At 48.6% G+C, this 24,629-nt stretch overlaps 2 protein-coding genes across 2 annotated transcripts in view; one reads left to right on the top strand and one right to left on the bottom strand.

The window, feature by feature from the left end:
• BMP1 (bone morphogenetic protein 1) overlaps positions 1 to 3,624 on the top strand; it is an 83,866-nt gene extending 80,242 nt beyond the window's left edge. Inside the window, exons 19-20 of the mRNA XM_006864400.1 lie at positions 1,128 to 1,378; positions 3,490 to 3,624. Coding sequence (XP_006864462.1) covers positions 1,128 to 1,378; positions 3,490 to 3,624 — 386 coding nt within the window. The remainder of the gene's footprint in view (positions 1 to 1,127; positions 1,379 to 3,489) is intronic.
• A 13,770-nt stretch (positions 3,625 to 17,394) lies between these two features.
• Positions 17,395 to 23,489, bottom strand: PHYHIP (phytanoyl-CoA 2-hydroxylase interacting protein). Its single transcript, XM_006864399.1, has 4 exons — positions 23,298 to 23,489; positions 21,844 to 22,018; positions 19,976 to 20,093; positions 17,395 to 17,929 (listed from the first exon to the last, which is right to left on the bottom strand). The coding sequence occupies exons 1-4, from the start codon at positions 23,460 to 23,462 to the stop codon at positions 17,395 to 17,397; spliced, it is 993 nt and encodes a 330-aa protein (XP_006864461.1). The 5' UTR covers positions 23,463 to 23,489.
• Between the last annotated feature and the right edge of the window lie 1,140 nt (positions 23,490 to 24,629).

Raw genomic sequence — 24,629 nt, 5'->3', positions numbered from 1 at the left:
ACAGCAAGTCATTGATTTAGTCGGGTCCCAGTATTGGGTGTGTGAGGGAGCCCTGGTGATGCAACAGCTAAAGCACTTGGCTGTTACCAAAAAGGTGATAGTTCAAACTCAGCAGTTCTGCAGGAGAAAGATTACTGATTTCATAAAGATTACTGTCAAGAAAAGCCTATGAGCAATTGTACTCTGTCACATGGGGTGACTATGAACCAGAATCAATGACACCAACAATACTGGCTATGTGAAAACAGTAATGAAGATGAAACGGGAATGATGTGGTTACAGAGAAAAGTTGGCGCCCAGTCCCGAAAGGCCTTGGGTGTCAGACCAAAGTTCCAGATGGAGACCTTTAAAGTTTCTTCCTGGATCTTGAGCCACCTGCTGGAGAGTCCCCAGAACTGATGAATCTGCAGACACTCCTCCCTTTTCAGTTCAGTCCCTGACCCCAGCCCCACCCAGTCTTCTCCCCATCTCCTCCTGGGATAGTGAAGGCCAGGTGCAGGAAGGGAGGCCTGAGGGTGTTGGGAGGAGGGTGGCCACTGACTGTCCTGGCCCACCCACTTATTCTCATTTGCCTCTGCCAGAACAGAGGTCACAAATTGGGGCCCCGGAATTCAAACTGGTCCTCAAACCTGCTATGTTTGGCCCACAGATGTGCTTTTTTTTCTTCTTTTTTTGGTTTTGGGTTTGTTTTTTTATTAAATAAATTTGAGCCAACATTTTAAAAATCAGGAGTTTTTACATAAATTCCAGATGTATGGCTTCTCTTTTAAAAATCGAAGACCTGGCAAGGCTGGACCCACATTCCTCCATGACAGTCACCAGCTGGAGCGAATTAGCAACTGTCCTCTTTAGAGGCAGTGTGCATTCCCCACACCCCATGCGACTGTCCTTCCCTCAGTGTTTTTCAGCCTAACTCATCCGCTGGCCTCAGTAGGCATCGATCCCAGAGGTGGAACAGCCAGCTGAGCAGTTCAGTTCTGAGCCAGGTCCAAACCCCACCTATCCCTAGCTGTGGACCTCCTTCTAGGCCTCCTCTCACTGTGAGGGTTGAACATGATGGGGCCCAGTGCTTGGCACATGAGCAGTGCTCAAGAAATGCCCACCAATCTTGTTGTCTCCCCCTGCAGAGTGTGGGGGTCAGGTGCGGGCAGAAGTGAAGACCAAGGACCTTTACTCCCATGCCCAGTTTGGAGACAACAACTACCCTGGAGGGGTGGACTGCGAGTGGGTTATTGTGGCCGAGGAGGGCTATGGCGTGGAGCTAGTGTTCCAGACCTTCGAGGTGGAGGAGGAGACCGATTGTGGCTACGACTACATGGAACTCTTCGATGGTTATGACAGCACAGCCCCTAGACTGGGGCGCTACTGCGGCTCCGGGGTAAGACCCTCCCTACGCCCTCTTGGGGAGGCCCGGTGTGGCGCTGTGGGATAAGCACTGGACCACAAGGTAGGTTTGAACTGCAAGGTGGTGGCGCTCCTTGGAAATCCTATACAGGGTCGCTATGAGTCAGAACCGACTCAACAGCACTTAACAACAACAACAGGGTCACTATGACTCAGAATTGACTGAACGGCACTTAACAATAACAACACACCCTCTGGGGCTGAGGGGAGCTCTTGAGCTCTTACCACACATACCAGTGCAAGCAGTGCCTTAAAGGGGAGGGAAGTGGGGGTGAGTGGTAGAATATACCTGGCCTTTTACAACAGCCAGAACCCAGGCTGGTAGGAGGCTGTTCCGAGAGACTGACCAGATCTTGTGCCATTCTCCCACACAGAAGGCCCAGGAAACCAGGTCCTTTCTAGACAAAACAATGGTTCCTGTGGGCTCTGTCCTGACATAGGCCTGCTTCAGAACCAGAATAGTTAGGTTACCAGGTACTAGGCCTCTGCCCCTTCACCCTGGCACATCCCAAGACAGGATTGCAGGGCCTGGAGGGGGGACCAGGGGTTGGGGCTGGAGCCAGAAAGCCCAAGCTCAGCAGTGCCTGTCTGGCTGATCCATTAAACCACCTCATGCCTTCTGCTGCCAGAGTTTCATCCTGGTGAGAGGCCAACTTGTCCCAAAGACGTTGCTGCTGTCCAAGCAGACTCTGAGCATTGCTTCTTGTTCCATCATGAGCAACCCCCCACCACCACCTCCCCCTGTAACATGGCACTTTCAGAGCCTGTGGGCAAAATTCTGTTTGATGGGATTTTAACTAAGGCTATGGGCTAACCACATGGATGGTGTGGTTTTTTCCCCTCTTCCCAATAAGACCTTGTCTGTGGCTTCCTTTATCCCGCCCCCCTTTTTGTCTCTTTGAATCCTTTCCTCCTTCAGTGAAAGCTGTCTTCCCTTCTCAATCCACATACTCAAACAAGCACACTTTTCCCTCCCTCCTGTTCCCCTCCACATACACACTACTCCCCCCTCCCATACGCCTGCTCCAGGGTAGCCTGGGGACCTCAGGAAGGGTTAAACGTTCCAGGAACTGCAGCAGCTGCTGGACCCAACATTGGCTGAACTTTCTCTGAGGAGCAGAGTTTCAGCCTTTGTATAAGTGGCAGAGACTGGGCAGGGCTGGAGGACAGGGTGGAGCCCGCAAGCAGAGCACACAGCCCCCTCCGCCTGCCCACTTCCCTGGCTACCGAGCTAACCTGCTTCTCCCCTGGCCCTGTATAGCTACCCTGATCCAGCACAACTTCTTCCAGAAACCACCACCAAACTGGAGCAACAAGGAGGGCACCCAGAGTAGGAACCCAAGCAGGGCTTCCTTCATGGCTACTGGCAAAATCCTCAAGGACTGTTTCTGTTCCCTGAGGGAGGGCCCAGAGCTTTTATATGCTGATGATTTGTAGGATGGCTCACTCTGAGCGCTTGCCCACTGAAGTGAGGAGGGGGTTTACAGTGAATCTCCCCGAAAGGTGGGATCACCTAAAGTAGACCATAACTAGAACCTAGAGGTGGATGCAGAGGGTGGCAGGCCTGGGAGACTGTGCATCTGTCTGCTAGCTTCCCTACAGCCCCGCAGAGAGACGCGCTGCCCAGTGTTCTCCGAAAGACCATAGAGAACTCACCCCCTTTGCAGGACTCTTTCACATTCATCAGCCCATTTGTTTTTACCCCCCAATGTCCCTTCGCGGCTTGGGAAGCAGATAGCTTTTCCTCCCTTTGGCAGATGGAGAAAATGAGGCATAGAGCGTCCCTGAGATTACACAGCTAACTAGTTAGTAGTAGCAGAGTGCCATTTAGTATGGGAGTCTATTCTGAACTTAAGGCAAACGTTCCTAAGCCATGCTTTCTCCCTTCCCCCAGTGTCCCATTAAACTCCTAGCAAGCAAGAGTCTACTTAAAGGGGCTGGCACTTCCTGCCTTTCTTAGAGCCAGGGAGCCTGGGATTGGGGAGAAATTGGATCAGTTCTCTCTAGATGGAAGGACTGGCCTTCTCCCCTTCCCAAATCCAACCCCCTCTTCCTCAGCCTCACACCCACCCTTTTTTCCTTCAGCCTCCTGAGGAGGTCTACTCAGCGGGAGATTCTGTCCTGGTGAAATTCCACTCAGATGACACCATCACCAAAAAAGGCTTCCACCTGCGGTACACCAGCACCAAGTTTCAGGACACACTCCACAGCAGGAAGTAACCACTACCCTCACACCGGGGAAGGGGACAGGAGGCATGCTTCCCTCAGATGCCGGACAGTGGGGGGAGGGCAGAAGACGGGCACACCGTCCCTCTCCCTCAGGCACCTGGGCCAACTGGGCCAAGGGCTCCAGTTGAGGCTGCCCTCAGTGGGCAAAGGGATTGGACTCCTTCATAAACCATTTCCTCATGAACCCTTTTTCCCTTGCCCCCACCCAAGAGGTGGCCAGGGCCAGGGGTCAGAGCTTTCACTGAGACACTTGAAGTGACCGTTCTTCTCTGGGGCCCTGCCCTGGTGGGGAGAGGGGCTGTCAGCAGGACTTGCCCACCATCCCTGCCTCCTCTACACGCTGTATTGCATAGAGCCCCGGTGGCATAATCTTCATTGTAATATATATGTCCTAGCCCCCTCCCCCACTTGGGTTTGGTTTTATTTTAAGTCTCTGTTCCCCTGCCTCCCCATTCCTGGGGTATGATTATCCACGCATGTCCCACAGGAGCCACAATGGGGAGATGAAGGGAGGGGGTGGCCATATAAGACAGGGCTTCTCTCAGGCCCAGTGGCTGGTCAGCCACACCAGGGTACCCCAGCCAATAAACCGAAAGTGTTACAGCCAATATCCTGTGCTAGATGCTGTCTGGGACATGGAGGAGAAGGGGGAGGGTTATCTCACTCCAAGTGTGCAGGTTTGCTGTGTGTCTGGGGCCCGCCTGCCCCAGGAAGACCAGCCCCGACACTTAGCTTCTCTGGCTGGTCTTCCTTCCTTCAATTCCAGGTCTCCTGAGGATGGGATTTCACACTCAGACACCCATAAGCATACATTGCACACTATTTTTCCCCCTTCCAAATACTGTATACACACACTGCCCATATACACACCATGGGGAGGATGGGGCACTCTGTAAAGAGGCTGTGTGGTGGCAGGGGGGTATTGTAAAATAGGGTAGGCATGGCTCTCTGCCTCTGGTCTATGGAAGGGGGGAGGGTAGGTTGCCAGAGTCCATCAGGTGAGTCACAGTGGGTGGGGGCTGCTTTCCAGTTAAGGGAGTCCATAAGCCACTCTTAGGACAGGTCCACTAACTGTTCCAGTCTCTTGGATGCCTTGCTCTCTGGTGCTCACCTTCCTGTAGGTCAGACCCCACCTGGTCCTCCTCCCCACATGAGAGACAAGAGCCAGATGTTCAGCAACCTCTGAGCAAACATTCCACCTCTGGCCCCCTGGCCTAAGGCCACCCAAGGCCTTATCTTGTCTGGCCTCCTCTTTCCTCCCTCTCCAACAAACTGCTCTCAGTGGCTCCCTCCTGGCTCAGGTAGTAAGAAACAGACTTGTGCCGCCAGATGCCAGGAGATGAGAAACCACATTCCTGGATGTTTCCTTCAGAGGAAGCTCTCCCTCTACTTCCTTTACATGGATTTCATAGGCCAGGAAAGCTGAGAGGACCCCAGGTTCTTAAATCCTGGTTGGCCACTCTCAGAGATTCTGGAGAAAGCCCAGCAGCCTGCTCTGAGTTTGGTGTTCCCTGGGATCCTTCAGTGGGACTGTGGGTCTTTACTGGCCCCAGGCTCTTCCCTACTTTGAGGGCAGATGTGGTGCCAGACACTCTGGAATCTGTGAGGAACCCATCCCAAGGGGTGGCATGGTGGACACTATATTGGTTCAATAAGCAGAAAGCAATAGTGGGAACCAGAGGCTTGTGCCATTTGGATCCACAGGATCCTCTTCTTCCAGGAAGCCACCCTAATCTTACGGCCAGGCTACACCTAGCTCTCTCTCTTCCTGTCCCCACTATAGGTGAGCTTCTGAAGTCCTGTGAGGGACAGGGATTGCTGCTTGCTGGGACAGTAAAATCATAAGACTGTGATGTCACAGCAACCCTTCCTGCCTCCTCCTCTCCTGACAGGGGTGCTTGGCAAGGGTAGCCATGGAACAGCCTGGAAGGCATAAGCAGAATAAAGAGGCAGCTCATTCAGACAGTTTGCCAACCAACTTGGCATTAGCTTCTCCATGGCAGAATTTGTAGTCAGTGGCCGCCACTCTCCTCACTAACCCTCCAGGTTCTCTGAAGCTCAAAGGGGCATAATCCCAGTTGGCAAGCTACATGCTCAGAAGGAGCCAGCAACCCACAGAAGTGAACCTAGTCCTCTACTCTGAATGGGATCTTAGGAACAGCAACACCACAGCAAGAAGCAGGCTCAGGATCAATCCAGACCCATGTCCCAAGACCCCGTCAACCAACAAAGACTGCTCTAATGACTCAGGGGCCTATGCCTGCAAGACCTCCCAGTCTTTTGCCTTGACCCATCTTAAGAGGCGGGCCCTAACTATATCACCTCAGGTTAAAGGTAAGTCTAGCAGGGAAAGTTTGGTGCCAGCTCAGAAAAGGCACATACCCAAACTGAAACAATACCAAAGGCTTTGGTGCCATAGCCAGAGTGACCATGTGCAGCGTGCACTAGTCAGTGAAAGTGGAGGCAAACCTTGAAGACCACTAAGCAGCTCAAGGAGTAGGAGTGCGGGCCCATCTAGATATCCTGATTTTTACCCCCCTAGTGTTTACAATTGAGCAGCCGGCAGCCCAAAGCATGGGTGATGAGCGGGCTCTGATAGAACAGGAGGAGAAGGAGAAATACTAAGAGGAGAGGGGGCAGAGAGAACCAGAGATGGTGGTGGAAGAGAGGGAGAGGATGCAGAGTTGGCATGTGTATTCTCTGGGTGGTGGAAGCTGCTTAGGATCTGGCTGTAGGCCATTGATACATATTTTAGAATTAAATAAATTAATATGTTCATAATGAGTCAAAAATCAATTCAATGGCACACAACAACACGTTCTCTGGGTCCAACCCACCCTCACCATCTGGTTGCAACAGGATTCGAGATAGTTCAACTCCAGTGCAACTGCCCATCAGCTCATCTGATCACTTGAAGAGGAAGCAAAGCCTGCTCCGCCAGTCTCTTGTCTTCAATCCCTGTGGTCTCCTTGGGTCCTTAGTGCCTAGCTAGCAGTGGGAGAGCAAGGATGGAATTGCACTATCCTCTGTGCTCCCAATATGGTGCTGTTCATAGTACCCCATCATCAGATCAAGATAACCACATGCTCTGGAACTACAGACTGTTTTTTGTTTTTTTAAGTTTTTATTGTGAATTGAGTGATAGTTTACATGGGAGAACATTGGTTTTACACTCATCCTATAGTATTTTGTTTCATTGCAATGATTACAATCCCCTCCGTGCATCATCAGTCAACAGTATTTGCTTCTGTTCCATCTTTTTTTTAATTTTTGGATGTACGCAAAAACACTCAGGAATATATAATCATTTAAACAACCAAAGGGCACGTTCTACAAGCCTGCCTCCTGGCCGTCAGCACACAGCCTTTCTCTTTCCATGAGTCTAGCGTCCTCAACTGCTCTAGCTCTCCATGTCATCATCTCTGTCTCCATCTCTGGTGTTGCTGCTTCTCTGGATAGAGTGCAGACTGTTTTCTTTGGGAGCACTATGGGGAAGATAGCACTAGCCATTCAGTAGCTCTTGGCAAACTGAGCCTCCTTCCTGGGCCTCTCTTCTCCTTCTATAAAATGTGGGGTTGAGCCTCTGGCCCAAGCCTGTTGTCTATCCCTCTCAACCCTTCATGCCATGATCAGAAGCAGACAAAAACATCCAATGGCAATAAGGGGAACAATAACACTAGGGAAGTACACACACCTTAGAATAATCAATCATTTGAAATCAAAAGATCAGCATTTACTCAAGGACAAAATTCAGAAAGGTTAGAAAAGAAGGAGGAATAGAAAACAAGAAATGGAAGAAGTGGGATAAATTATATTAAATTGTGAGAATTGTAATTAATGTCATGAAACAATGCATATGAATTGTTTAATGAAAACTGATCTGCTCTATAAACTACCCAAAACCTTTTTAGCAATAAAAAGTTGTTTTGTTTTGTTTTTTAAATTTAATTACAGATAAAATAGAAGGTGAAGGTTGGGGCAAAGCAAGCTCCTGTGGGAATCTAGAAGTAAAGAGTGTCATGGACTGAATTGTGTCCCCCCAACTTGGCTTGGCCATGATGCTCAGTGATTTGGCAGTTATGTAATGATATAATCATCTCCCATGATGTGTTCTGATCAGCACATCAGTTGTAAGATGATTAGAGTGGGATGCAACACCCTTAATCTAGTCACAGCCCTGAACTGACATAAGGGGAGTTTCCCTGGGGTGTGGCATTTTCTCTTAAAAGAGATAAAAAAGAGAGAAGTGAACAGAGAGAAGACCTACTACAACCAAGAAAGAAGAGCCAGAAATGGAGCGTCTCCTTTGGACCCAGGACCCTTGCACTGAGAACCTCCTAAGTCCAGGGAAAGATTGATGCCAAGACACATGGAGATGTCCAAGGAATGCCAGGTTCACAGATGTTGAAAGGAAGCAAGGAACTTTCTCTAGAGCTAAGAGAGAAGGTCTTTCCCTAGAGTTGGCGCCCTGAATTTAGACTTCTAGCCTCCTAAAGTGTGAGGGAATAAATTTCTCTTTGTTAAAGTTATTCATTTGTAATATTTCTATTATAGCAACACTAGATAACAAAGATAAACAAGCAGTGTGGTGCTGCTCTGACAAATACTTAAAATGTGGAAATGGTTTTAGAATTGGCTGATAGGTAGAGAGGTTGGAAAAGTTTGAAGGTGCCTAATAGTACAAGTCTGCAGTGCCTTGAAGAAAGTGTTGGTGGAATTATGGATGTCAAAGGGAATTCTGGAACTGCAGACTGGAATCAGAAGGAAGCGAGGAGAACTGTACCACCAGAGAAGGTACAGACAGCAAGAAGAAGCAGCAGAGAAATAGTGGCAACAGAACCAAGAGCCTGGTGTAAGACAATGCAGGAGAGAGAGTGCTGAGTGCCTTTGGGCAGAAGGCTTCCTGGTGGAGTGGAGTGCCCCCAGACGGTTGTAAGTGGAGCTAGGTTTGCCAGCCCAAAGAGTGAGAGAACTGAGCACCTTCAGGCTGAGGCTTACTGGCAGATTGGGGTTCCACTGGGCATTTATTAGTAGAGCTAAAGAGCTCTGTGGATCCTGGTATTGCACTGTAGGATAAGCAGTGGACATCAAACTACAAGGTCAGCAGTTCAAATCTACCAGCTGCTCCTTGGGAATTCTATACAGCAGAGATGGGAAACATCTGGCCCACGGGTCATAAATCATTTGGGCTGACCCTGCCTAGGCAACCACAGTTACAGTCATCACATTAGGGGTGAATTAATTAAATGTTTGACCAAATACAGCAGGCTAATTTTTAGGTTGATAATTTTATTTGGCCTGCAAATGATGTTATAAAATTTGTCAGTAAAAAGGTTCCCCACCCCTGTTATTTAAGGTCATATTTTGGCTCTCATGGATTTGTTTTTGTTTTCATCAGCTTCAGTGTGAATTTGCATATGAGCAGTTGATGGTCTGTTCCACAGTCTGCCCCTGACCTTGTTTTGTCTGATGTAGTCTCTTTCCACAGATGTAGTCAATTTGATTTCTGTGTATTCCATCTAGTGAGGTCCATGTGTATAATTGTCTCTTATGTTGTGTAAAGAAGGTATTTGAAATGAACAATTCATTGGTTTTGCAGAATTCTATCATGTGATCTCCAGCATCATTTCTATCACCAAAGCCAAATTTTCCAACTCCTGATCCTTCCTTTTTGTTTCCAATCTTTGTATTCCAATCACCAGTAATGATCAATACATCTTGATTTCATGTTTGATCAATTTCAGATTGAAGAAGTTTCTATTTCATCCGCACTGGCTTTAGTAGTTGGTGCATAAATTTGAATAATAATGGTATTAACTGGTCTTCCCTGTAGTTGCATGGATATTATCCTATCACGGACAGTGTTGTACCTCATGACTGATCTGGACATGTTCTTTTTGACAATGAATGCAACACCATTCCTCTTCAATTTGTCATTCCTGGCATAGTAAACCATGTGGTTGTCAGATTCAAAATGGCCACTACCAGTCCATTTCAGTTCACTAATGCCTAAGATACCAATATTTATGCTTTCCATTTCATTTTTAACAATTTCCAATTTTTCTAGATTCATACTTCGTACATTCCTTGTTCCGATTATTAATGGATGTTTACAGCTGTTTCTCTTCATTTTGAGTTGTGCCCCATCATCAGTAAATGAAGGTCCCAAGGGCTTTAATCCCATGGGCTTTACTTCATTCATGTCATCACGGTCAACTCTACTTTGAGGAGGTAGCTCTTTCCTACTTGCATTTTCTGGCACTATACCTGACAGTGTTTCTCTGCTACTCATAAGGTTCCTTGAATACATCCCACCTGAATTTAGAGATCATATGAAGAACAGATTTGATACATTAAACACTAGACTGAAGACCAGAAGAGTTGGGGGATGACATCAAGAACATCATACAGGAAGAAAGCAAAAAGTTATTAAGAAGACAAGAAAGAAGGAAAAGATCAAAATGGATGTCAGAAGAGACACTGAAACTTGCTCACCAGCATAGAGATAATAAAGCAAATGGAAGAAATGAAGAGGTACAAGAGCTGAACAGAAGATTTCAAAGGTCAGCTCAAAAAGACAAAGTCAAATATTACAATGATATGTGCAAAGATCTGGAGTCAGAAAACCAAAAGGGAAGAACACGCACTCAGCATTTCTAAAGCTGAGGGAACTGATGAAAAAATCCAAGGCTCAACTTTTGTTATTGAAGGATTCTCTGGGCAAATTATTGAATGGTGTAGAAAAACACCAAAAGAAGATGGAAGGAATACACAGAGTCACTGTACCAAAAGGAAATGGTTGATGTTCCACTGTTTCAAGGGGTAGCAAATGATCAAGAGCCAATGATACTAAAGGAAGAAGTCCAAAGTGCATTGAAGTCATTGGCAAAGAACAAGGCACCAGGAATTGATTGAATAAAAATCGAAATCTTTCAAGAAAAAGTGAGGCAGCACTGAAGGCACTCACTCATCTCAGCCAAGAAATTTGGAAGACAACTATCTGGCCCACTGATTGGAAGAGATCTATATTTGTGCCCATTCCAAAGAGAGGTGACCCAACAGAATGCGGAAATCATCAGACAATCTCTTTGCTATCCCAAGCAAATAAAGTTTTACTAAAGCTAATACAGAAATAGCTGCCACAAGATGGAATTTGGGGTTTGGAGTTAATTTAAGACTTTTGAGTGCTATTATAGGATGAACATATTTTACATGTTGCAAGGACATGAATTTTGGAAGTCAAAGTGTGGCATGTCATGGATTGAATTGTGTCCTCCCCAAAATATGTGTCAACTTGACTGGGTCAGGATTCTCAGTGGTTTGGCAGCTATGTAATGATGTAATCACCCCCCATGATATAATCTGGTGTGATCAGCCAATAAGTTACAAGAGAATTATTGTTGTTGTTAAGTGCCATTGAGTTGATTTCAACTCATAGCAATCAGGTTTCTGAGGAGTGGCTGGTGAGTTTGAACCGCCAACCTTAGGTGCCTTTATTCAGGCCAAGGACTCCTGGTGTGGCACTGTAGGATTAATACTGGACTTCAAACCACAAGGTCAGAAGTTCAAACCCACTAGTTGCTCCTTGGAAATGCTATATAGGGTCATTATGACTCAGAATCAACTTACCAGTACTTAATCATGTCAAGGAGTCCTGGTGTGGTGCTGTCGGATTAGCATTGGACTACTAACTACAAAGTTGGCAGTTCAAACTCACCAACTGCTTCTCAGAAACCTCATGCTGGGTTGCTATGAGTTGGAACCAACTCAATGGCACTAAAACAACAACAAAACAAAATCAGGTCACAGCCCTGATCCCATGTAAGAAGCATTTCCCTTGGATGTGGCCTGTACCATCATTTTTCTAATAAGAGCATGGAAGGACCTGCTGCCACACAGATAGAAAAGTCAAAGCAGAGCATGGTCTTTGAATTCAGTATCGCTGCACTGAGTACCTCCTAGACCCAGGGGAAGATTGATGCTAAGACACATAGAGATCTCCAAGAAACAGTGGGCTCACAGATGTTAAAAGGAGACAAGGACCTTCTTCCTGAGCCAATAGCAAACCTACTCCTAGAGTCAACACCCTGAATTCAGACATCTAGCCTCATAAATTGTAAGAGAATAAACTTCTTGTTAAAGCTATCCATTTGTGGTGTTTCTGTTATAACAGCACTAGGTAATTATGACAGAGAGTTCTTGGGAAAGTGGGAAAGATGCTGACTGAGGGGTAAGGGAGTTTAGAAAAGGGAGCAGCAGCTCCTGGGATAGTTGTGTTTGTCAGCAGTAGTCACAGGACTCTTCCTGAGGAAATCTTTGCTCTCCTCCACCATGGACCATCGCAAGAGTTGAGAGAATTGCTTCAGTGAAAGAAAAAGAAAAAGGCAGGTAGTCATAGGGGGAGGGAGACTAAGGAGGCCTTAGACAAAAGTGTCTGCCTGCAGACTCCCCTGAAGGCACTGTCTAGTTTCCAGAGAGGCCAGGTTCTGTATGTGACTGGGATACTCAACAGAGGTGTTGTGACTACTGAGGACAATTGGTGGCTATGTCATGTAAGTAAAGTTGGGGGCATACACTGCCTCACTCTATTTTCTCCCTCTTCTCCCTAACTCCACAAGCTTCTCAGTGATAAAAAGGTCACAAGTTGGGCAACTTAGACATTGCTACCTAAAATGCAGGGGAGGGGAGTCTATAAAGGCACAAAGTGACTGGCTTACAAGTTTTCAAGAAGGAGTTTAATTTCAGAGGTGTCAGGGAAGGTAGAATCCCCATTGAATAGTTTTCATCTTGTCTGGATGGGTCTGGTGAAAGGAGATGGGGATAAGATTCTTATAATGCAATAGTAATTGTTATCATGATTAATTGCGACCGTCACAACTGTAAAGGTAGAAGTTTTGTAACATAAAGGGGGGAGTAGTTAATCTTACAGTACAGGAACAGAGGCCCCTAGGACCATCATGGGAGAAGAGCATGAGCAGAATGTGGGACCCTATACAGAGAAGCAGGGACACGAGAGATGGAGGCAGAGATGATCATGGCATGGAGAGATAGAGCAGCTGAGGACTCTAGACTCGTGGGAAGAGAAAAGACTGTGTGCTGTGGCCAGGAGGCAAACTTGCAGAATGTGCCCTTTGGTTATCTAAATTATTATATATTCCTGAGTGTGTTTGTGTACATCCCCACCCTAAAGAAGAAACAGAGGGAATAGAAGCAAATACAATAGAATGATGATGCACAGAAGGGATTGTAATCATTGCAATGAAATAATGAGTGTAAAACCGATGTTCTCCCATGTAAATTATCACTCAATTCACAATAAAAACTTACCAAAAAAATCTAATTTGGAAAAAAAAATGGTCACAAGTGTGAAAGCATGCAAGGCTGGTTTAGAACATTCACTCTACCATTTAGTGACTGTGTGGCCATAGGTGAGTCATTTAACCTCTTTGAGACTCATTTTCTTCATCTATAAGTACGACATGATAATTACACACCTTCCTGGTGTGGCCTTGTAGGATCAGCACTGGACTGCTAACCACAGGGTTGGTTGTTCAAAGGGTCTCTATGAGTCAGAACTAGGACTTCTGGTGTGGTGCTGTAGGATCAGCACTGGACTTTGAACCACAAGGTCAGCAGTTCAAACCCACTAGCTGCCCCTTGGAAACTCTATATAAGGTCGCTGTGAGTCAGAACTAGGATTCCTGGTTTGGTGCTGTAGGATCAGCACTGGACTTTGAACCACAAGATCAGCAGTTCAAACCCACCAGCTGATCCTTGGGAACCCTGAGTGGGAACCGACTCGATAGTGCTTAACAAACAGGAGTCACAGAACTGACTTGATGGCACTTAACAACAAAACAGTTGTGAGGGGAGCATGGTGACTATTAGATAAGCACGGGACTTTGATCCACAAGGTCGGCAGTTAGAGCCTACCAGCTGCTCTGTGGGGGGGAAAGATGAAGCTTTCTGCTCCCACAAAGATTTAAAACCTCGGAAACCCTATACAGGGCTGCCATGTTGACTCAACAACAACAACGTAGCTGTGAGGAAAGAATGAGATTACCCTTAAAGAGAGCCTGTCACAGTGCCTGGCAAATAGGAGGCTCTCAATAAATGTGGTATTCTTTCCTTTACCAGACAATTCACTACTTCCTGTACAAATCTATTCCTAGCTTAAAAGGAAACTTCTGGGTACACCAACTAGATGTTAGGAGCTTAGGGCAGAACTACTCCTGCCAGAAGAGGGCAATGCTTAACCCACAGCAAGGGGCAATAGGGGACATATTTCTGGCTAGCTGGTAGTCTTTCTGGACACCTCCCAAGTCACACCCTGTACTTGACTGTCCCTACACACAAGGCTGATTCTAGAATTCGTGAAAAAGATTTGCTGCTCCAGTTTGCAAAAATAGTAGTGCCTGCTTTGGAGAGCTGGAAAGAGGGCAGCCAGATGTTTTCCCTAGAGAACCATGAGGCCCCCAACCCAGCCTTCTCTCAGTCAGAGCTGCTGCTTCTCCTGCGCCTATCTGATACCCACCCTTCCCCCACTCTGAGAGCATCTGGTTTCAATCTCCTCCAGATGCTGTGGCCAAGCTGTTTTATGGCCAGTCACCTCAGCTCAGCTTTCTGAAGGTCTCCCTCCATTTCAGGGAATGGTCCCTGGTGAAGACAGGGCTAACCCTGATACTCCGCAGTTAGGCAATGGCAGTTACAGTCCAGAATTGTCTCTCCCCTTATAGTTCTATGTGGCCTCCTAGACTGTCCTCTAAATCTAGCCCAGAGAGGGGGTGTGTGTGCACACGTAGACCTCTCTTTCCGTTGGGTCAGATTAGAAGGATGCAGACCATAGGGACTCCAGGGCAGAGTCCATTAGGTACTGTGACTCCGTCCCATCTTGCAGCCAGGACTGGTAGTGTGCCAAAGGGTGGACACTTGGAAAGAGAAAGGAGAAGCAAGCTCTCAGGAGGAAACCTGCATGGAGCCTCATATCTCCACTTGCTGCCTTCATGCTTCATTAAGAGGATACTGGGGATCTCCTAACAAACTTAGAAGGAAGGATTCAAAACAGGAAGGCAGAAGCTTCCTCTTCTGGAAGACTGAAAACTTCTTAACTGCAGGGAGATCTAATGGAGAAGCAGTGCCATGGATCCTGGAGGTTGTTTCCCCATCTTTGGGATTTTGTGCTCCAAGTGCACTGCCCACTATGCCTATAAAAATAAACTTCCCTGGCATTCATGACTCCATAGCCCCCCCTAGTGTTACTCTGGAACTAGGCATGGTCTCAGTTCCAGAGTAATGTGGAAACAGACCCCTTGGGGGCAGTGCCACAGAACGGTGAAGCTGTCAAACAGCCATGAAGGTCTTACCAGGTGGTCCCCAGCATTCTTTGGGGAAGGATAATGAAATGGAGTGATTGCTCGGCATTGTTGCCTACTGACTGTAAGACACAGGGCAAGAAGCTTAACCTCCTTGTGATTGTTTCTTCACCTGTGAAATAGTAATACTACTACTGAGGGCCATTGTGGAGATTGAATGAGATCATGCGGGTAAAAGCACCTGACACAATGTCCAGCACACATTAGATGTGGTAGTTTGTCAAGAAATGGTAGTTTGTCCTTCAGCTTTTCCTTCTTAGCCCAGAGAAGTTGCTCCCAAGGTCTAGATGACACTGGGTCAGGCGCCCAGAGTCAATGAGGGCCCCTTTGAGCTTTCTGGAGCTTCTCCACTCTGGCAGAGGACTGTTTGAATAAACCCACAACAATGGTGTAGAGGTGACTCAGAGCTGCAGAAGGGGCGCCCTGCTGCTGGGGGGGGGGGGGGGGAGAGGGGACGTTTAGGTTCTGAGGACAGGGAAATTCAATGAGGGGCTCTGAAAAACAAAACGTGGTTGGGCCTCCCCTATGACATCCACCTGAAAGTCTTTAGTTTTCCCATATGGAAAGGGACCTAGTGACCTCCAAAATCTCTTTGAAGTTAGAGATACTGGCTCTGCATTCTAGCCCTCCCTCCCCCAGTGAGATTTGAGACAGGTTGAAGAAGATTCCAGGTAGCCTGTCCTGAAGGCATCCAGTTTGAGCTCCTCTGTGGATTTCACAACTCACATACCTCCCCTCCCCAGGACCCAAAGAGAGGCAGGGCCCTCAGGCCATGGTGGTTTATTGATGCACATCAAAAGCACAGCACAGGCAGGTGTGCCTCCAACACAGGGGCAGACACAGGGCTGGGGAGGGCAGCAGGCCACCCCCACAGCAATGCTGTAAGCAGAGTGGGGAAGGGCCTGGGGCCCATGTCCTCTCCTTCTCCATGCATCTCCCAGAGCCCCCAGGCCTTCTGGCCCATCAAAGGGGGCAGCTGACCACCCCTCACTGACTATAGGAGATGCTAGCAGCTGTCTTGTCCTCTCCCTGAGGTTATGTCCTTGTTGGCCTGCTGGCCTGTCTGTCCTCCATCACAGAAGTCCAACTGCTTGTCCATTGTGTCTGTCACCTTTGAGCTAGTCACCTTGGGGGCTGCTGTCTCCTCTGCGTGACCTCCATCATCCACCTCCACCATTCCCCAAACAGTTAGCTGCCTCCTCAGTACCTCCCTAGTCACTCCACCTGGTTTGCTAGCCTCGGGGTGTCTATCCTCACCACCTTCCTCACTCTTGCAAAAGTAGGAAATCATGAGAATACTGTGAAACCAAGGAAAGATTTTACCAGGAACTCCCAGGGGAGGGCCACTCAGCCAATAGGCTCACCAGGTGAGCTAACAGTGCCAGTGGGTGTGGGTGGGAGCTGGAGCAGCAGAGAATGCACAGTACAGGTTCACACACACACACACACACACACACACACAATACAGTTACGGCACCTTGGCAGAGCGCCAGTGAGCAAAGCGGCACAGCCAGGCGGGTGCCAGGGCTCTGCAGGGCACGAGGCAGTCCACTCCCCATAACTTTGAGTCTCAGGGGTCTCCTACCCCCTCCTCGACCCCAATGGCTGTCATTCCAGATCCCAGTGCTCTGAGCAAGAGAGAAGAAATACTGGAAAAATACCATTTCCAGATAGAAGAAAGGAAATATCCCAGCTCGCCCAAAGCAAAAAAAGAAAAAAAAAAAGGTTCTTTCTAGAGAGCAGGGGGACATCCAGAGCAGGTAGGTAGGAAAGGGGAGGGACAGCTCTCCCCATGCAGAAAAAAGGTTCTATTGGGCAAGGTGCAGCCAGCGGGGCACAGCAGGACACAAAGACTATTTATAGAGGGAAGGGGCCCAGGCTGGATTGGGAGGTACCTGAGACCCCAGATCAGAGGGAGGGGCATTCTGTGGTTGGCCCTGAGTCGGGTGAGTGGAGCAAAGGAAGAGCACGCCCCACATCTCTCTGCATCTCCTCTGGAGGCCCGCAAGCTACACCTGGGCTTCCACCCAGAGAGACATCCTAGGGAGATCTCAGAAGTGGGCAGGTCTCTGAGATGGAGGACAGGGATGAGGCAAGGTAGAGCAGGACAGGGAAACAAGAAGAAAGGGGACGTCTCCAGAAATCGAACCCATCCGCTGATCTACTGAGGCTAAGAAACCTTCCCAAGTCAGTCAGTCACGGGATGGGCCTCCTTTAACGAGAGGGCCACCCTCTACTGCCTCCAATGCCAAGGGTGGGGGAAGGGATTAGACTGGTGGAGTGCAGGAAGCAGGGGGCAGGGGGAGAGAAGGCCAATGCCCCAACCTAAGCCAGCCCACCTCCACCCTTCCTGTCTTCTCTCTTTAGCCCCCCAGCTCCCCAGGATCCCCTAGCGGCCCACACTAATGTTGCAGGTCTTGCAGCTGGGGTCTTTCTTGGCATCGGCAGTAGACAAGCTCATGAGCTGGTGCCCGCTGATCTCTCCCAGGGTGCCCAATGACAGGTCGACGGGCTCAGTGTAGATGATCTCCAAGATGAGGTCCTGGGCATGGCGGAAGACCAGCTCCCCGTCCTCCACGCTGCAGGTCAGAAACTTGTTGCAGGCAATGTCCAGGAGGGGCAGGCGGTCACGGCAGAAGCGGTCCCCCAGGGAGCCCTTGGGTGCCAGCACCAGGATGGCATAGTGGTAGGCCGTGTACATACAGTAGAAGTCTGCAAAGTAGAGGTTGGTGCTGGGGTTGAAAAGGCGTTGGGCGGGGATCTGGAAGCGCCAGCGGCCATAGGGGGAGTCCTGGGGAGGCTGGCCTGTGTTGAATTCCGTGTTGCAGCTGAAGAAGACACCGTGGAGCATGCCACTGGTGGGCGAACCGTGGCTGCCACTGTTGTCCTTCAGGTAGGGCTGCAGCATGTTCCCACAGTGGGTCCTGCCAGTGGGGAGAAATGCCACAGGGAAGAGAAAATGCTCCTGGTCAGCGAAACTGAGTGAGGTTGGGGGTGGGGGTGGGGGTGGGGCGCTGCAGTGTGCAGTGGAGAAGGGAGGGAGCCCTGCTCCTGGCTCTCCCAGCATGCCCATCGCCTCCACCAGTCACAAATATAGAATTCCAGGATGCTAGCACAGGGAGGGCCCTCAGAGATCAGCTCATCCAGCCCACTCCTTCACAGAGGAAAGAGCTGAACCTGTCATTCCTCAGCTTTAAATCATTTGATGTGCATGAAAATCAAGATCCTCTGATTTGGTCTATCTGGCCTCTTGCCACTTCCTCCTCTCACTCTCTCTCACACATGTCTACGCTTCAACTCTATGTCCTGCTCTTTGCTGTCTCTATGCCTCTATAGTGATCTTCCCTCTGCCTGGATTGCCCTTCCCACCTTTCTCCACCTGACCTGACAAACTCCTAATCATCCTTCAGGGCCCAGCACAGGTGTCCCCTTCTCTCTAAAACCTCCCTGGAACATCTGACACTTAAATTCAATGAATACTTAACTGCCTTCACCTGTGGGATACGGTGACTGTTACTCAACTATTAAACGTATTTAAGGAGCTCTGGTAGCGTAGTGGTTACGAATCGGGCTGTGAGCCTCAAGGTCAGCAATTCGAAAACTACCAGCTGTTCCACGGGAGAAAGATGAGGCTTTCTGCTCCCGTAAAGATTTATAGCCTTGGAAACCCTGTTGGAACTGACTCCACAGCACATAAGAACAAGAATACCTTAAAGCTTGCTGCCTCTCTGACTAGACTCTGAAGGTCTCGAGAGTGTATCTGAGACTTTATGTCCTATCGCAGTGGTTACAAGTTCAAGCAGCTAACCTCAAGGTCAGCAGTTTGAAACTGTCAGCCATTCCTCAAGAGAAAGATGAGGTTTTCTTCTGCCATAAAGATGTACAGCCTCAGAAACTCTGCAGAGTCACTATGAGTCGGAACCAACTCCACAGCACACAACCACCATCACCACCTAGTGAGCTGTCTGTTCTTTCTCTTCCTCTGTGTTCATGAGTGCCTTCATTCTTGACCTTGCTACCTCTCTTCTTCAGTACAAACACTAAGTCTCCTTCCTGCACGGTACCCACTTTCCCCAATTCATACACTCACTGCCCTGGAGTAAGTTCAAAACCTCTGCTTGTTTTGAATGTGATGATGAAAGACATGAACATTTTTGGTGGTTTCGTCAGGCATGGATAGGGGTGGAAAATCCAGAGATAGCCTTACTCTGGCCTGGTCTGGGATGCCCTAAAGATTTGCTGGCTTGACAAGCCAATCTGCTTTTCCTCTGGGCCTCAGTCTCCTTATCTGTATGCTAGGGGTTTCAATTTAGCATCAGCTTTTGAACATTTTTGGATTATAGAACCCTTTCTTTTTGCCCCCCAAAGGAAAATACATAGACAGGCAAGAGACAAATAAAATGGAAGCTGCTCTAGTTGGATTATATGGGTGGGGTCCACAAAACCCCCCCATCCTCTGATCTTCTCTCCAACCCCTGACCACCACTCAAAAGATTTTTGCTGAAAGTCCTCCCTGGAACCTCCAGGCTATTCAGCATAGAAACCCTATACAGGGTCGCTATGAGTCAGAACCAACTCGACAGCACTTAACAACAACAACCTATGTCCCCTAGGATCCTTCATGCTCAGGATCCTCTCATTGTGGGCTCCCCTCACACACTTCCCTCTGGACTCGGAATGTGAGTGACAGCTGACCTGACTGAGGTCTCTGGTGGTAGAAACCAGTGAAAGGAACTGCCCCAGACAAAGTCAAACCCAAGATCTTGGTAACCCTGCTAGCCCGCCACCTTTCCTGGAACCCAATCCCAAAGTGGCCATCACTCCAGAGCCTGTCTGGTGACATGAGGGCATGGGCACTCCTCAGAGTGAACTGGGGCAGGAGCAGGAAGGAGGGAGAGGTCAGGTAGGCCCTGCTGTGGGGGTGGGGTGGGGTGGGGGGTGAGGAGTAGGGTGGCTGTGCCAGGCCATACCTGGCGTGCTGGAAGTAGTCTTTGTGATGGTTGCGGTAGAAGACAGAGAAACGAAGCATACGGCCTGCAGTCTGCTCCGCCTTCTCCTGCAGTTGAGCCAGGTGCTCCTTGGCATAGTCTGCAAGAGTCCAGGTTGAGGGCAGCTGCCAGTTAGCTGGAAGATCACAACCTATCTCCCGACCCCACACTGTGAATGGCAATTCATCCCTGTGTTCCACAGCAGCAGAAGAGACCAAACAGCCCCAGCCCCTTAGGTTCTGATGGCAACAGGCCAGCTGGCCTTGCCAGGGAACACTGAGAACTGGATGCTATCTGTCCTTGTCACTTCTATGCCTTCATTGCCAGAGCTCAGAGCTCCTCAGGTCAGAAAAGGGCAGGGGCTGCCCAGGAACCTCATGGACTCTAGTCCCAGGCCATCTTAGTGTAAAAAGAGAATCACCAGGCAAAGGAAGGACTTGAGAGGGCTGTTGTGTTGTCGTAAAGTGACATCGAGTCAGTTCCAACTCATAGCGACCCTGTATAGGGTTTCCAAGGAGCAACTGGTAGCTTTGAATCACAAACCTTGCAGTTAGCAGTCCAGTGCTCATCCTACACCACCACACCAGGCCCCTCAGATCCAGCAGGTAAAAGGCAGCCCACACCGCCTACATGAAAGCTGGTTGTGATTACAAGTGAAGGTGCATGAAGAAGCTGTAGAGAACCAAGCCTGAGTCTTACAGAAATGAAGGTTTAGGCAGACTGGAGTCTGGGGCAATGATTCTCTGCTAGAGCCATCCCAGAAGAAGCAGAGAGGCCTGGAAACAGGACAGTTAAATCAAAACCCTTGAACCAGGGCCAGAGGCTGGGCTCCTGGGCTCAAGGTAGGACTGCGGCTAGCCTATACAGCACCTTTATACAAATTAGAGAAAGGTGCCCTTTCCTCTTTGCTGATGCAGCCCTTGCTAGTTCCCCCAATTTGAATTAAACTCCCACTGTATGTGGAGTTCTAAGGCACCCCAGTGGTGTGGTAAATAAAATATCAGGCGGTTAACTGAGTGGTCGGTGGTTGAAACACATCAGCAACAACAGAGGAGAAAGATGAGGCTATGTACTCCCATAAAGACTGAGAGTCTTGGAAACCTTCTATCGGTACAAGAACATTTCTACCCTGTCCTACAGGCTCACTCTGATTCAGAGTCAACTTGATAGCAGTGGGTTTGGTTTGGGCTTATACAGGTGGAGTTCTAGGGTTTTCCCTGCAAGGACGGAGAGTGCCTCCAGGGAATGGGGTTTTGCAGAGTAACTAAGAAAAAGCATCCAGAAGATAATAGCCACTCAAGAAGACTTGGAGCCTGGGCCATGGCTGAGGATAGAGCCAACAGTCTCAGAGGCCTGGGGCTGAGAATGTTCCCTGACCCTGCCGTGTGACAGAGGGTGATCTGGAGCAATTCTCACCATGGTCACCAAAAGAATGGAATATTATGGGACAGATCTTAGGTCATCAGTAATATATTAGCCCAATGTTTGTACATGCTGGAATTTGCAAATTAAGTTCTGCTAAAAGAGTTTGCAGGGCCACTGAATAGGGCCATTTTCCCCCAACAATGTCAGAGTTCAAGACAAGCAATATAGGACTATCCTAAGCCAGCAAAGTAACTCCAGCTCTTTATGAAAGTGTTATTGCCAACAGAATGAGTAGTGTTCACACCTGCCTCCTGCACTAAACTGTAGATCTTTTGAGGACAGGAGGGTCTTATCCACATCTAGTTCACCTATGACCCAAGCACAGTGCCTGGTAGACAGCAGGGGTTCACAAATATCTGTTGGATTATAGTGGAGCCCCCTCTTGACCCTAGCAGCTGGGTAATGTTATGAGAGCTGATCCTTACCCCCAGTGCAGAACTCAACCGTCTCACTCCAGCCAGACACGAGGTACTCCCCGTCACTCTGCTTCACAGCTGTCTGCACGGCCACACTGTACTCTGTGCGGGGGCTCAGGAACCAGTGGCCTCTCACTGTCATGGGCAACGGCACAGCCTTGGCCACGAGCTTGGTGGGAACATCCTGAGAAATGGAGTACAGACAGAGCCAAGAGTCAAACTGGTGGTGGTGGTGGGGGTGAGGGTGGTGGTGTCACACCCAATGTTGGCATTCCCTAGACTTCTTACTCCCCAAATGGCTCCCATTCTTCCTGAGAGGGCCAGCATCCCAGAGACTCAATGACGCATTGGCCACCATTTTGTCTTATAGAAGTAAATAGTGTCCATTGGGATATTTCTAATAGGATGCAGATACTCCCTAGTCTCTTCCCCTACTTAAATGCCCCCTGATGCCCCATTCTCTTGGTAACTGAGGTTTAAAGGCCAATAGGGAGGGAGCCACAAAGTTGAGGGCATCAAGACCTACGTTTTTGAAGGAGACTTAGCTCTGCATACTGCAGTACTGTCTCCACGGCAACAGCAAATGCTGAGAAGCCAGGGAGGAAGGAAAAATATGCCTTATTCTTGGGGGGGGGGAGGCTTAAGGGGGTGGTGTTGAACATTCATGTCACCGTGGCAACTGGCCTGCCAAAAGACACCCAGATCTAGAGAGCTAGTTCCAGAGAGCGGGTGAGTAAACCACAGTGCTGCTGTTGTCGTCGTGGGAACCAGCTTCTTCCCACCTCACTCTTTCCCCTGCCTCTCTCCTAGCTTGAGAAGATGGGAGGCTTCCTCCTACTCGCCCCCACAAAGGCTTTAACCTAGGGAAAAGACTCATCTATAGTTAAAACCTCTGACATTTCCTCTCTAAACCAAGAACACAATATGCTAGAGGACGAGGGGCAGAGACTCACAGCGGGCCTGAGGAGGGGATCATTGAGTACAAAAAACAAAAGGGCACCCCACCCCCACTGCCCATGCTACCCTCCCAGTTAACAACAAGGCCGCTCCCTGAGCCCAGAACTTAAGACGCCATCCCAGTGTATGATGCAGTCCTCAGTCCCACCCCAGCACAATTCTCTGCCTATGTCTGAAATCGCAGTAATAATGTGATCATCGTGTTCACTGTGTGCTAAGCACTGTGCCAAACACCACACACATTAACTCATTGAATCCTCTCAACAATCCTGTGAAAGTTGGCATTTTTGTCCTTTGTGCCAGTGAAGTACTCAAGCTCAGAGAGGTTAAATGGCTTGCTCAAGGCTACGCAGTAAGAAGTGTCTGGATTTTAACCAGGTCTAGCTGGCTCCAACAACAACAACAACAAAGCTGGCTCCAAAATATTACCTCCAGGCATTTCATTATCCTACCTTCTTCAGAACAAGTGTCAGGAAGAGACCCCTCTGGGCACCCTCTCTACTCACCCGGTGCTTGAACTTGTTAGAGTTCTTATTCTCCTTCTTGTTGAGGTCTATGAAGTAGTGGGTGACCCTCTCTAGGTCACTGTTCTCCATGGCCCAGGAGATGCGGAAGGAGTCACAGGTGATGTTGTTGATCTCAATGCTGTGGGGGGTTGACAACAGCTCCATGCTCCCCTCTGGTTTGGTTCCTGTGGGGACTGAGAGGGAGAGAAGGGATCAGCACCTCCCTTCCACCATGGAGTTTGCTGGTATATTCTGCTCCCAACATCCCTTGTGAGGTGGAATTTTGAGAACCCCTCCACAGCACCTACAGTTTGATAAAAAAAAAAAAAAAAAAGATGGCATAAGGGAGATTGGAGAGGAGGGAGCAGAAATGGAAAAGGGGTGTCCCCATCAGGGGCTCTTGGCTCTCCTCAGAGGGGTCTGCAGAGCAGACGGCACCTGACAGGTGGCAGAGACAGTGGGAATGCTGCAAGCACTGGGCAGGACAGATTTGTAGCAGATGGAGCTGAGAAGGGAGGGGGGCCCTCAGCCAGCAGGCGTGAAAAGAGAAAGGGATGGGGTGAAAAGGGGGTAGAGTGGAGAGAATGGATAAGGCCATTAGGAAAGACAGGAAACACTTGCTGAGGAGCTGAGGTACAAGAATCGAGGCAGCCAAGAGGCCAAGGATGCCAGTGCTCTTGGGAACAGGCTTCTCTTCTAAACCCCCAGAAAGAAATTTCCAATAGCTACCAGAGCACAAGGCCACGTGGATATGCTTGGGGGCAGAGAGAGGGTGGGATCATAGGTCACAGTTTGCTTCAAGCTTTTATTCCACTGGTAAATTTTATGACAATCACTCATTCTCTTTCAGATGATCCCCCCTTGCTTGACTTTTAAATAGTTAGTTTTAGCGTTAATATCAGTTGTGCTAAGAATTTCATGGCACCTTACAGTAGGTAAGTTTTGTACCCATTTTCCTGATGAGGTAGCTGAAGTAGAGAAATCTGAATGTGCTTAAGGTAATTCAGCTAGTAAATGATTTAAACTTGGTCTGACTCACACTGATGTCCAAGTTCTTTATTACTAAGCTAAAACTGTGTCCCTGTGTGTGAGTGTGTGTTTGTAAGCTTGTGATATGTGCAGTGTGTGTGATATTTCCACTATTTGTTTTTTCTTCTTCCTCCTTCTCTTTCAAGCAATTACATGTTCTCTCACTTGCCTCTCTCACTCCTTCAGTTCTCATACTATCTCTGGTTGCTTTTCAGGTATAAAAGGGCCATCACTATCACTTGTGCTTTGGCTAGAAGATGCTGGCCTTGACTTTGGCCTGGCTCACTTGAGCTCTGAGGTGTG

This window comes from Chrysochloris asiatica, unplaced genomic scaffold, assembly GCF_000296735.1.
Source record: "Chrysochloris asiatica unplaced genomic scaffold, ChrAsi1.0 scaffold00064, whole genome shotgun sequence".
NCBI lineage: Eukaryota > Metazoa > Chordata > Mammalia > Afrosoricida > Chrysochloridae > Chrysochloris > Chrysochloris asiatica.
This window is presented reverse-complemented; position numbering and strand designations above follow the sequence as displayed.

What these genes read in the sequence shown, in the direction of transcription:
- PHYHIP (XM_006864399.1), bottom strand. Translation starts at nt 23,462, where the DNA reads ATGGAGCTGTTGTCAACCCCCCACAGCATTGAGATCAACAACATCACC. An exon ending in CTAACAAGTTCAAGCACCGG is followed by an intron (nt 22,019 to 23,297) that starts GTGAGTAGAGAG and finishes TCCATTTCTCAG; the next exon opens with GATGTTCCCACCAAGCTCGT. An exon ending in GGTTGAGTTCTGCACTGGGG is followed by an intron (nt 20,094 to 21,843) that starts GTAAGGATCAGC and finishes GGACTCTTGCAG; the next exon opens with ACTATGCCAAGGAGCACCTG.